A 14,435-nucleotide genomic window follows, 5' to 3' on the forward strand; every position below is an offset into this window, starting at 1 on the left:
CAGCAAAACAGTAAAAATGGCTTTTCAGAACTATATTTTAGCAAACCAACAATCCCTCTCTGACTCTTCTGTTCCAGGAAGATCTCCACTACCAACCAAAGTCACAATGTGCATGGATTGTGAATACAAATTAATGAAGTTGCCACATGAGTCCTGATCGACATTATCCAATTCTCCACTTTGTTTTCATATTCTCACTTAAATGTACACTTTAAAAATTCTAGATAGCAAGCATTTCAAGGTACGAAAAAATGGATATTGCAAACAGAAGTATCACTCAGGTGGTTTAGATAAGTAATAGCAACGGGCAGCCACAAGCAGTAACAGGTGAACAATAAAATAAAACTCTAAAGCAAACTAACTAGCCAGCTACCCATTCCTAAAGAAATAAAAGCAAAAACATAAAAAAAAAAGGCTGTCATACCCAAGGAGACCTCTTCTTCTAAAGACCCTGCAAGAACTTTACTATTGAGTTTATGTTTGAAGAGCTTACTGACTGCAGTGACAGGCAGAAGTCTACATTCCTAAACCAGAGAACAAGAATAGTACCAAATGAAAAACCAGAACTTTAGAGTGTTATATTTCAAATTTGTACGAGAGTTTGACATCCTCTAAAGAACTTATCTACAACAGCTCCCTAATCAAGTAGGTCTGTCTGTCCTTCAACCAGTCATTAGTACTAAGCTAGAATCAATACCTGTGGTCTGTTCAAGATGAGCACGTGAATTAAGTGTTTTCTGTAGTGGTAGTGGCACATTAAATAAAAGGTACTAACTCTACTGATGTTAAATTACTAACACTGCAAATGCCATTAAAGTATGAAGACTGTATCAGCTAAAGCAAACAGCTTTCCAACTGCTCAAGAAACTCATGCTTTAACAATGCGAACAGAAACAGATTCATAGGCTCTAAGACTGAAGGGGCCACTGTGATCATTTACTCTGAATGAAATGTGTTAATATTTGTTTTTAGCTGACATGCTCACTGTAGTGTTCTGAAGCTGAACAATAGGGAATGGCATGTTGGAAACCCATGCAAAACAGAAATAAATATGATTGCTGAGAGGTAAAATATTAGCTAAACCATTTGGTTTGGCTAGCTATATCCTCCACTCACTTAGGCAGCATCTAAACTGATGGACAGGTATGAGTGGTGCCATGTTCTACAGTTCTGTTCCCCAAACAGTCCAGACCAGATGATCTGTGACTCCCCTACCCATGACTCCCTCCCTCCTCATATTTCCAACTTTTCTGCCAGTAAAAGCAGGTTGTGGCAACAGCTCTCATTTTAACACATACTCAACACGTATCTAGAATACATTGTAGACCAGAATACTAAGAAGCATTCCCAGGTCCCCCAGTTTAGATTTACCCTTAATTCATGCTTTATTCTGGCTTCTTTTTTGTTCCTTTCTCATCTTCCAAAATTTAGCTTATGTTGTTTAACACCACAAGAAGAATATTTTCTCCCTGCTGACAGCCAAATAAGCCCTACAATACATATATATTAATATGTGATAAGAGCATAAATCAATCCACCATATGGCTGCAGGTAGTATCAAAAGTGGTTGTGAGTAACATCTAATGCCTGGGGCTGCACCTTCTTATACCGTGACTTAAACTAATATTAGTTACCAAAGCTTTACTAAGTGTTTTTAAATGAAAAGACCTCACTTCTGGCTTGAGAGGAATAACTGTAGGAGCTTCAACAGTGTTCAGGTATTTAATAGCCAGCATTATTACAAAAAGTATATAAAATGAAATAAAATGGCTGAGAAATATATAGGAAACAAATGTATGAACTTTGAAGCATCTCTGAAATATATACCCTGAAAATACAAAGGCTGTTACAACTGCAGATCAGTTCTCATAACCTACTCCTATCAATTAAACTACCAATCCATAATTCAAAAAAGCATCAGAAATGCCTTTTAACAAATTCATTGCAGGTATTTACAATAGCAGAACTTGGCCACAATGTAAAGAATAGCCTTTTGGAGATCTTAACACTTAATACTACAAACAGAGATTAGCAACAGAGATCTGGGATGACTGGACAACAAACTAAGCACAAGTCTTGATTTATAACAGCAGTTTCGGTGAGTCTCCACACTGTTATAATTTGTTCCAAAACAATTCTTTCAGATCCATTTATGATTCTCAGCCAGGATCATGCTCTATGAATTTACCAACATGATGAAGGAAATTCAGGAGCATAAACCACAGCCACTACCTTTGACCTAAAAATATAGGTGTATGAGAATTATTAGGCATCGACTTAAGGAGGGGAAAAAGGCAAGCAAATAATGTGATCAGTCTTCAAGAAGGTAACTGGGTATGTTTCCAAATGTTTAATTCTTTATAACAATGAAGTAAGTCACGAGTAACACTCAATATTTCGAAGTATTTTGCTCAGGTGCTGCATAGACAATACTCCCATAGATCAGGTAGGTAATTATCAAACAATTTTTACGGATGAGATAATTAAGACTGCAATTCTGAACTTATGTGCTCAGATCATACAGTAAATTATTGGCAAGGCTGAGATTAGAAACTAGGACCTTCATACATACATAAAGGATACAAACATTTATCTGGAAAACATGAACAAGCAAATGTTAATACGGATTAGTTTTGAATTTGTTCAAGTCTCATCTTCAGAAATGGACTTACCCTGGTAAACAGTCTCCACATAGTGCGTTGCTGGTGGCAGTACAGTTGGCCTTCTGAAACCGGTTAACTAATGCACAATCCAGACAAGGCTTGCACTTCTGAAAGCCCCAGTCTTCCTTGAATCTGTTTGGCCTGCATGTCATGCACTGTGCATCCTCCCCATATCCAAAGCCGCATTCCTGTAGGGATTAACAAGCAATAGCAAGCTATTCAGTCACTGAAAGCATGAACAAGAAGAGAATGCTGGGATAAAAATGAAGACCTAGTGTAATTATTACTGAGAGTAGGTCTTTCTAGAGACAAAAGCCATCCTTTCAGCAAGTTCAAATGTGTCTTCCACTGCTAATAATCTCCCTTACTTCTATAAGTAATACTTAGTCATCCACTTTATTCATGAAACCACTGTGTATTTGAATGATAAAGGGCTTCAAGGACTCCCACAGTTTCATTATTACTAGCTTATGGTAGAATTATTGAGCTGTCTGTTTTTTAATTAGGTCAGTCATGTGAAAGTGCAGAAACTGGGACAAGTGAAATATAAAGGCACTTACTCAGTTACAAAAACAGCAGAGAAGCACTTTGATATTAAGGTTCATAGCTAAGGTGAACAAAGTTAATTGCCGAAGAGAGTGCACTGATCTTCAAAGGCTTAGAATTTCTGTTACCAAATAAAACAGAGCTGGTTAATGACCATCAGCTAGGCATGAAACGTTGCTTAGCTGCTAAGAATTTCAGAAACCCAATCCGGTCCAGTTCTAACAGTTCTTAAACTGTTGGAAAAGTTTAATCGCTCTGCAGATCACAGGAAGGCACGCTATTTTACTATACCAGCAATATCATTATGGTTGGTTATTTACCCAAATTTAGCTGTTTAAAGAAATTATTTCCGTTCATTTGCAAAAGGACACCTAATACAACTGAGAGGCTGCAAAGAGAAATATTTCACCCAACAACATGTCATTGTTTGGGGACTGAATTCTATGTACTGATTATCAAGAACTATCAATCTATTTCATTTTTATGTCACTATTTCTTAGAGTTATCAAGTTACTAACAGAATTGCTATTCCCTTTTCTCACCTGAATATCCTATTAATTTTTTTGCAGTACTTTGGAGTTAGATTTGATGCAAACCGCAAAATGCAAGAGGAATAAAACAAATTGCTGGAAAGGACTTATTGGGAAGGGAGTAGGTGGGAAAGGCACAATGTGGGGACCTCCTTCTCCAGTATGTGGTCTCAGTGGAAGAACAGGGCACGTTCCCGGTGGGAAAACTGCAGGAAGTCTTCAACTGGGCCAACTTAAGGGAAAGTTTCCACCAGTTTCCTTCACAACACATGCATGTTCGATGCATATAAATAACTTCTTCCAAAGTCACACACCTAAGCAAATCTGATGCAGTAAATAGCTTTGAACCTTACAAATGCACTCAGGATTCTTCAAGGTTTTGCACTGAGAAAGCATCTATGGAACAAGCTATGTGATGGAGTGGGCCAATATGTATTTTATAGTGCCTCTAATTTGCAATGATAAATTAACAATAAACAACTTCAGATGCATTTTACTGGACATTCTAAGAATTTTCAATTTTCTTTTATGTTAAGGATATCTTTACTGTCCTCTGAAGAAGAACAAGCACTCAAGTACACAGAAAATTAACAATTCTAAGAAAGCAGCTATAAATGGGCAATAGTCTTCTTCCTCTGTCTCTAGACCCAGGAATTTAAAAAATAAGTTTTAATTTTTGTTTTGTTTTTTTAGCTGAAATGTAGTTTCTTACTATTAACTATTATTCAGATTAAGGAGCACACAAATCATTGCAGTTCGTAACAAAAAAAATCATACTACAGTTTCATACACTGTACAGCATGCTCCTTCTGTGAGATGCTGACCCTAATAAAGCCGGTAGGCAAAAGGGGATAAAATTTTTTTTTCCTTTTCTTTTAATTTACTTCAGCCATAGAACATTTTCTACCATTTTATTTCAAACCTACCAGTTTCTGCTAGGAATCAATGCCAAAACAATGGAGGTTCTAGCAGTTCTGTTTTATGTCACCTAAAAATATCTTACGGTGTTCAGTTTTACACTCAATTTCATTTATGCAATTGTAAGACTGTATACAAAGCTACATGATTACTACTGGGGTCTGGAACCAGACTAACTTCTGTTAGGAGATTTTGCTCTTCCTAAGTCTAAATAAAGCTTTTCATTGAATCTCATTATTCCTTAACACATCCCTTCTAAATACCTACTCTTTACTCTTTTTATTTAGATCATCCAAATAGTAGCGTTATAGGATATATTATATAGCTCAGTCAAACCAGGTATATTCAGATCTTTTGATAAATCACTTGGAATCAGTCTCTCCCAAGTCCTAGTAAACTTTCAAATATGAGGTTTAAATTAACTTAATTATAAGTTTTCCTTTTCAGACTACCTTTGAAGTTTATGATGAAAACCAAACAAACACCAGGAAATAAAGTTAGAATTAAATGCCTTCAACTCACTGGCCCAAACTACCAAAGCTTGAGTAAGTTGTTTCTAGCTCTATCAGATCTGCTTTGCTATAGTTGAATGTATGGACACATCTTAGTGGTCCTTTGTAACATGGAATGGTTTACTTTAAAGCTATAAAAATGGTGGTTGCAATATAAAGAAATCTTCTGCCCAAGGAATTTACAGTCTCCAGTCTTTTCAGAGATGGCTTCTAAGTCCTTACCAGGAGTTCTGCAGATATAATCCATAACAACTACAACTCTATGTATGTGCTTTTTATGTTCCCATAATATTTGAGGTAGTTAACTGCCTGGCAGGTGCAAATAAATATTTAAGCTTGTAAACCAGACAGAACTTCAAACAGATCTGTACTCATAATTAACCACATTCCCAAAACCGAAGGATACGATTTAGACGATGGATTCAAACCCTTTGAAATCTTGGACTTTTTAATTTAGCAGTCCAGCAAAGATACAAACAATCGACTGTTCATCTTTTATCAGTACATGTGCAAAACTGATGTGCACCAGTGTTCTTAGTGCTCTGTTTACGAAGTTGTCAAGTTATATGGCTGATGAGATCGGAATAGTTCCCAACTCCCCTCATCCCTTCTATCCTCCCACTCATATTTTTAAAAGAGGGCTCGCTCATCTCCTGTTGCAGTTCACCTCAGGACTGCAGAAAAGAGAAATAAAACTTGTAACCTCAATTAGCTAGATTTCAAAAAACCATTTTTTTTTTTGTGCCAGAAAAAGAGCAGGTAAATATACGCTATATTTATTTCTCCTCTTGTGAAGAACATTTAGCCCACTCTTCCCTTTCCACTTCCCCTTTTCAATGCTACCATCAATGGTACCAGGTAACATTAATGAAAAATTTCTCTCTCAAATGAGTACAAGCTATGAAAACCCAAACACTAATTTAGAAAAGTGCATTAAAATTAATTTTTAAAAAATCCTCAAAATTCAAACGCACTCCTATTTTCTGGATATTTATACAGCTTTCACTGTCACAGTGTTGTGACATCTCATTACCTTTAATGTATGTATGCCAAGAACAACTTTGTTCAGAAGTGGGTTTCACTTAAGGTATCAAGTGAGATGACTGGTCAAGGCCACCTAGGAATCTGTAGCAAACAACTCCTAACTTAGTTTCAAGCTAAAAGTATTAAAAGCATACGATAATGCAGACACCTTTTAAAATACTACCTTGGCAGTGTTAACATTTTCTTTCAGTACATACTACCCAAAAACTGATTCAGAGAGAATGACCAAAAGTATAGCAGACCACAAAGGGTAATGGAGTTAAGTGGTATGGTTTTTCCCTAAAAGTTGAATGCAATGCAGAGAGTAAATGAACAGTAACTTAGATTTTAAACATTCTTTCAATTAAAATAACCTAATTTCATTTAAAAATAATTTTAAAAAAATGCTTTCAGACATTATTAAGATCGTAATCTGCGAGTACATTTTAGAATTTGTTTCTAGTTCCACTGATTATCCACAACCCACGTAAGTCCCTAGACAGTACAGCACAGAGGAGTTCCACTTAGGCCACAATGATTACAAGAATATTTGGGTATTCTCAAGAAAAAGCCTTCCAGTCATTAAGACACTTCTAATTGATGTCAGGTCATATAACAGGTTGCAGCACTACGCTGGGAAGTATAGTGCTACACTATGAAGTTTTTAGTAATACCTTTGAGTATATGGCCTTGTTAAATAGCACACAGTTTTAGCTTCCAAAAGTACCTTAGGCTGTGGATCAGCCTCATCTAGAATCCAATAATCAGACATATCTATCAGCAGAAGTCCCTGAGCAGGACAGGCTGCAACAGTGTGCTGCAAACATGTCAGATTTAGCTGCTGTGGCAAAGTGCAAAGTTAGTGTCAGAAAAGTTTCATGTTCAGTGAGTAAGATTTGACATGCCTACATGCAGCTGCTCCAGCTTCCATGACACTGACTCAGAAACACGTTAGCCTCTCCTGAACTGAGATATGGCAAGCTTCCTCACAAGCAGCTCTCTTGCTGTGAAAAGTTAGCGAGTGACTGCTAAACAAGGTAGCAGCTGCTCTCAGTAACTTCACTGGGACAACATGTCAGACATAGCACACCATCTTTCATGTTCTGTATGAGGACTATTACATTCAGGAGTAGCTTCAAACAGTACCTTCCTGTTTAATTCACAGTTCCTTTTCTCACCCAAGATGCAGGTCTCCTTTTCCCTCATCATACAGCTGGTGCAAGGAAGCAACCTATGATACTGCAAACCTATGCCATTTCCTTAGCAACCATCAAGCTGCCACTGTCCCACAGGCTCTCTGTGCAGCAGCAGTCTCTTGGTGACAGTATTTATCACCACGTATTTGGTGGCAATGCTGGCTTAAGGCACTCTCTCCCTTTCATCTCTGCCTTTTCTTCCTTGTCATACATTGTCCTCAACTGTACTGATACAACTGAGTATGAGGCTGAGCTGCAAATCTGATCACGGGACTGATCCAGGTTAAAAGTGATCAGTTCAGTGATCTGTTCCATAGTACACCCTAAAAATCTACTGCATCAGCATAACTGTACAGGCACGGCACTGTGGAAAGAACTTACTATTGCCAAAACTGCCATTTCAATGTTTCTGAACTACAACCTCAGATGTGATCTGTTGACAAAACAATCTATAATTGCATTTAAAGTTCTGAGCTGCAATATAAGCTTGATGAGGCTGAGATACGGATTGCTTTTTCATATATAAATAAATACATGGAAGCTATAGAGAGTTATTGAATTTTTTTTTAAAAAAAGCAAATGATTGTGAAAGGACTGGAAGGATTCTCCTTTCTGTACTGGAACATTTTCAGGAAAAGGCTGAAACCCAAACTATTCCTGTTTATTCTTTCTTCATTAATTGTGATTTATATAAATTTGAATCATATATAAGGTTTGATTTATACAGAAATACATTACTGGTAAGATAGGACAAAAAAGGCTCTTACTATCAAGCCACACCAATGACTACTCAGGCACTGTCAACTTGAAGCCACTTAAAGAAAGACAGATGTTACACCACTTGCTTAACTACATGATGCTTTTTTTCCTACGAAATGAATGAGAAATGAAATAATGCTGAGCCACACAAAGCAAACACTTCCTTCTGAATCAATGCAATCATTTCAGTTTCCCACCCCAGAAGAAAGCACTGCTTAAAAAAAACAAAACAAAACCCAAAACAAACCAAAACCCCCAAACCAAAACAGACAAAACACAACACCCCCCCCCCCCCCCCCCCCAAAGCAAGCTATTTCAGTGGTTCAAAGGCTTCACAAACATTACCAAGGACACATGTTTTTGAGAAGAAAAGGCTATGTAGATTTTTTTTAAAAATGAACAAATAGAAGCAAACAGGAGGAGAAGCTTTCACTCCTTTCCCCATCAACGCTAAATTGTTGATACAATAACAAAGCCAGCTTTCTTATGATGGCAATATGTTACAAGTACTTTATAAAAAATACAATCAACGTTAAGCGATCAATGGAGTTCTAAGTTAATGCAACACCCGCAGCGCTGCTGTTAGAACAGTTGACAGGGAATCAGAAAGGAAAAGTTGCGGGTGAATTCTTTTTTCTTATTTTAAGGAAGAAAGAACTACTTTAAAAACTTTCTGGAAAAAAAGAGCCCCACTAAACTGTGACAGCAAAAGCTGAAAAGAATAGTCTAGGTTCAGAACTAGTTACATGAAATAAGGCTGGGGTTTTTTGCTGAGTTTTTTTTGTTTCATGCTGAAGTTGCTTAGCTATGCAGACAGGAAGGTCAATTCAATAGATTGAGCACTAGTTAGCAACTAAAATTAAACACTCATCGTAGAGTCACAGAATAGCCCAGGTCAGAAGGAACCCTGAAAGAACATCTAGTCCAACCTTTCATGGCACCAGGAGCTGAGCTGAGCTGATCTAGCACCCTGTGCAATTGCATCCTAAAAACCTCCAGTGATGGGGACTCTATCATGTTCCTGGGGAGGTTGTTCCAGTGAATGATTGTTCTCACTGTAAAAAATTTCTTTCTTATACAGAGATCAAACCTCTCTCCTGGTACAACTAGTATCTGTTGCCCCTTGTCTTGTCCATGTGGCATCTTGTGAAGAAAGAGCCTCCATCCTCTTGTTCCACTCTGTGGCCTGTCTACTGTGTTCCACCAAAAACTTCCTGCATTACCATGGGCAAGTTGATTTCTGTACGAGTCTCATGTATAAATTAAGAAAAGGCAACAGCATTTCCCTGACTTAGAAAGGTATTATGAAATGCTCACATAGTATAGCAACAAAGGGCATATAAATAACTCGTTAATAGTTGTAAAAATAAGTATATATACACACACATATATATGTGCATATATACATGTATGTATATACACACACCCACTCTGTACAGGTGGTATTTTCCCCTGCACATTAATCCATACTGTTGATGCAAGCCTGTAGTATATCTGTGTGTATCTGGTGACATGGGAACAGACTGGACTGTCACACAGGACCTGATCACATTAGGCTTTAACCATATCTTAAGTCACCTGTGCAGCCTGTGTTAAGATTCTGGTCTGATCTTCAGGTGTCACTGTGTCTTCCCTTAAGTACAGGGACAGCTAATGACTGTTGACTTAACTGGGTTTTATAAATCCACAATAAAAATCCCACTGAAGTTTAAAAAAAAACAGATGTCACAATTAGGTACGTATCAGTTTTGATTTCTATAACAACTTGTACTCAGTTTAACAAAGCCAAAAGGAAGAAGGGACATGCACAAGTGTACTTATGCTGTAAATTGGTTGCTGATCAATTTGGTGGCAATGTATTTAAGTTATAGTACCTATCTGTATTGATGAGTATTGATGGGTAAATATCTGAACGGTATTTATCTTAATTTTTATCTTGAGAACTCCAGTTTTCCTTTTATAGTGCTTAGCCTACTAACTCTACTTGGCTTTTGAAAGGAACACAGTTCCTATTTTTGTATAGTCAGTAATAACGAGAAAGAAATCTACCGATTTAGATTGTAACCAAGATGAAGTAGTTTCTCATAAATAAGAGTGAAGCGAGGGCTCTACAGTCCTTGACATTGGACCTGTCTGCTTCAGCTTACTCAGCAGTAGAAGTTCTACCTGAACTGAGTTTCAAGGGAAGGAAATAGGGACATATGTTTACATCAACCATTCACATGGTCCACTGTTGCATGATGTAATAGCTGGCATTTTGCATTCAACAATATAGGCTCAGGTTTTTTGTTACTAACATAAAAAAAAACACTCTGGGGGGGAACCAAACCAAAAAGCCCACTGATAACATTGTATTTTACTATATACTTAGACATACACTCATGCTCACACACCCAGCAGTATATCTAGTTTTATCCATTAGCACTAGATACTTGATAGGAAAACAGACACATTATTTGTTATTAAGAAACTGTTATTAAACTACAGCATAATTACATCATTGCTTTCTCACATGTAAAAAAACCAAGCAAACAAAACTCCCCCTGTGCTGCAAATTACTTCAAGTATATCATTAAATCCCTTTTCCCTTTGCGTTCTGACCTTTGACTTAACATACTTTGTTGCTTCAAGCTGTAGTTCAGGAAGACTACTTTCAACTGCATTTCAGTAACAGCCACAGCATCACATCCTTCGCTATGATTCACAGAAAATTGTACCTCTATTTATAAAGGAAATTATGCTTCCACTCGCATTTAGGTTTGACCAAAATTTGTTTATTTATTTCAGTTCTAGTGTAGTAGCAAAAAATAGTATTTGAAAGCCTATTCATGTCTGGGAGGAGTAATTGCTTACACATTGAAATTAATTAAGCATTCATGTTTTCAGAAAAACTAGTCCTAAGAATCAGGACTATCAGATTGTAAACAAAACCAGTTAAAGTAAAAACGTAACTTGAATAGTGTACTATTGAAAACTATAACCTTCCTATTTTAGTTTAGCATTTCTTTATTAAGCTGAAAGTCTAATTACTGAGGGCATTAGGTTTTATGCTTTTGTTTTTTACTTGCCAACTGGATAAGTATGCTACACCAATGCATATAACACTGTTTTAGTAGGGCCACTGTTGTAAAGTGCCATATTTAGAAGTGCCTTTATAAATTAAAACAGTCCCCAGACCTTTTCAGTCCTCAAATTTAAGGCTAATCTGAAAAAAACAAAACATCTGAACAAAACCACACCCATACCGTTAGTCATCTTCAAATCTCTACTTCAACAGCATTGTTTGTATGACTAAACCTTAACTAATACTGCCTAACATAGAAAGCGATCCTCACTAAAGCATAAAACTAAATATTTCTGTTAACGCACTGAACACCAGCTACAGGGGATGGAGAGATAGAGAAAATGTGTCAATTTCAGTAAATCTCTTCAAACTACCCACAAACCACAATACTTAACTTGTGCTTTTTTTCCAGAGCTGAATATAGTAAGAAATACAAAGCCACAAACGGAAAGCTCCTTTTTCCCTGTCGTTTAAACACACATACACACCAGACTTAGTAATGTTTCATGTTAAAAAATTTGCAAAAATAACATTTCAAATTCCCCCTTGGATCTACATAACATACTTGCCTACAAAAGTAACCCTGAAAATTAAATTTCACTCCTCCTAAATAACACCCTAAATTCTACCTTTATCATCCTTTTTAAACTATCATTAAGAGTACAATACAGAGTTTGCCCTTCTATATGCAAAGGCACTGGGCAGGGCAGCTACTTCTCTCTTGCTTTATGGCCCCACCTATCAGGTATTGATCAGACTGCAGAGTTATGTCTGGGCCACAGTTCTACACCCTTAACAATGGGCAAGGTATAGTAGCTGGACACTGAAGAAAGAGTCTTATGCTTATGCATGAGGCTTGACAAGTCTGCTCACCCCTCATGATACCAGCCTGCGCTCTCTCTTTTTTGCCTGACCATCTTCACACCTCTAGCACGACACACCTGCTCCCCCAAAACATCCAGTCTCCCCATGATGCATAACTCATTCTGTTGTCTCTCTCACCTCTGGTGATCGAATTAGTGAATCCCACCATATTCCTCCCTCCTCCTCTCCCTCCCTCTCGTCTCAGCTATACTTCCTTCATTGTTCTCTATCCTTGCTTATACACAGCACCCACTTTCTCTGCGCGGAAGGCAACTAAGATCCCTCTCATGACTTGCATTCAGACTTGGAATTTTGCCGGAAATTTTGCCAAGTTAACTTTCTAGTTGTACTGAATCCCAGTCCATAACCTCAGTCACCATTCACCTCCATTGATTCGATTCTGCATTCCTAAAAAACCTGCTAATTCTAAAACTTGTATGGGGATTTTCTTTTGGAAAAGATGCAGTTGTTCCAAAAGAAAAAACATTTACATGAAACTCACAATAACAATCTTTCCTTCTCCATTATATTAACAAGGATTTCTTATCTGCTTTCTACATATTACCATGTATTTTTCCGGCCTCAACCTTCTCAATTACTTTACATGGCATAAAGACATAGATTAGGTTTATAGCATTTTTAATAAGTCGTAAAACAAAGAAGTTGAGCCTCACTTGAATCTAGCTTCCCAACACGAAGTGCTCCAACCACTGAGCTAGTGAAAACAGAAAAGTCACCTATATCTCCCAGCTGTTCTAAGGAAATATCTCAGTTCTCACTTGAATCATATTCTGTATTTATGTGCTTATGCCCTTATTTTTATTATAAACCATTCTGTTAAGACAAGTTGTCGTATAGAAAATATTTAAACATTGTCTATGGTGGCAATTTCACCTAAAATCCACAACTGATTCTGAAAGTCGGCATTGTAAAAATCAAGTCCCCCCATTTCAGTGGTCTGTACCAATCACTATTTTGAAATTTATTTTTCATACTCTCTTCTACACAGTGAGGTTATTCACTCTTAATTCCCTGTAGCTCACCCCCCCACACACTCTGTAGCACTAACTCACCTTTAAAAAAAAAATTTTAATTTGAGAGCCCATACCCAGATCCTCTAATGGTACTGCCTACTTTATTAATGGCATCATCATCTTCTGAACTGAGCATTTTATATAAAGAGAACCAGAAAACATGGTACTTGAAAAACTGTAAAAGATTCAAACACCAAAATAATAACAAATATTTCCACATAAGTACAGATAACTATTATTTTAACCACATACATAAATGCACTTATTGGAAACAAAGTAAATTCAAGAAAGCATGATTTGCTTACCTTTGAGAGTTCCATTCCAGGTCCACACTGTTTGCAGAGGATGCAGTTTCCAGTGTGGTCCCTAAATTCTTGCTCTCTGCAATCTCCAGTCTCACAAATTACCCTACTTAGCTTAAAAAAAAAAACCAAACAAAAACCACCAAAATATAATTAACCTGTGATTAACATAATTTATATAAACTCTATATCTGAGAAATAAATTTATGTTTCTATCTTAAAATAACTTTCTGCATTATCAAAAACTTTAAATATGGCAATGAAAATTAATCATCTAACTCCAAATATGGATAAGTGGCCTGAATTTTAAAGGTTCTCAGTACTCAGTGACTTGCAACAATTTTACAATTTTTAGAAGACCTGCTTGATATTTGGCACTTGTGGAATGTTAAAACACTTAATTGCTTGAACACAAGTTTAAGTTCCTCAATTTACTCAACATTATGAAAAAGGCACATGACCCTACTAAGGCTATAATTTTCATGACAGTAAGCTACATGTATTGGCAGTAAGCTATTGCCATGTTTCACTTATTTTTGATTTTTAATTTTTCTAATGATGCTATTACAGTTGAATAAATAAGCTTAAATCTATTGCTTTAAACATAAATATTTAGATTTTAAAAGGTCACTCAAACCTTTTGGAAACTCAAAAAACCCCCCAAACCTGTATGAATACTATTTATTCTAAATTTTACTATCACTTTATATTTAATGGGCCAAATGAGAGAGAAACCAATTTCTGCCTTCAAAGGCATTTAAGTACATTATCTGCCCAAACCAGAAACCAAGGTTATGAGAAATACCATAAGCAGCAATATCAGCCGTGCAAAGTCTCAGTATAATCATTGGAATCCTACCCAGGAACATCAGCAAACCCTGTGAGCTCCCTCAATAGAATTTTAAATTAAATGTCTAGAGATAGGCTTCCATGACAGAAAGTGCTCTCCACAATTGCTGCTAAATTCTTACTTTGTGTATTAGTCTTTTCAGAAAGACCAAAGCCTTTCTGATAGCTACAAAGT

General features: G+C 36.7%; 1 protein-coding gene across 3 annotated transcripts in view; it reads right to left on the bottom strand.

Annotated features, from left to right (window-relative positions):
• TNFRSF19 (TNF receptor superfamily member 19) overlaps nt 1-14,435 on the bottom strand; it is a 65,683-nt gene that overhangs the window by 37,299 nt on the left and 13,949 nt on the right. For all 3 annotated transcript variants that reach the window (XM_075490892.1, XM_075490894.1, XM_075490893.1), the window contains 2 exons: nt 13,415-13,525; nt 2,673-2,851 (listed from right to left, as the gene is read on the bottom strand). In XM_075490892.1, the coding sequence (XP_075347007.1) occupies nt 2,673-2,851; nt 13,415-13,525 (290 nt within the window). The remainder of the gene's footprint in view (nt 1-2,672; nt 2,852-13,414; nt 13,526-14,435) is intronic.

Source organism: Mycteria americana, chromosome 1 (genome assembly GCF_035582795.1).
Source record: "Mycteria americana isolate JAX WOST 10 ecotype Jacksonville Zoo and Gardens chromosome 1, USCA_MyAme_1.0, whole genome shotgun sequence".
Lineage (NCBI taxonomy): Eukaryota > Metazoa > Chordata > Aves > Ciconiiformes > Ciconiidae > Mycteria > Mycteria americana.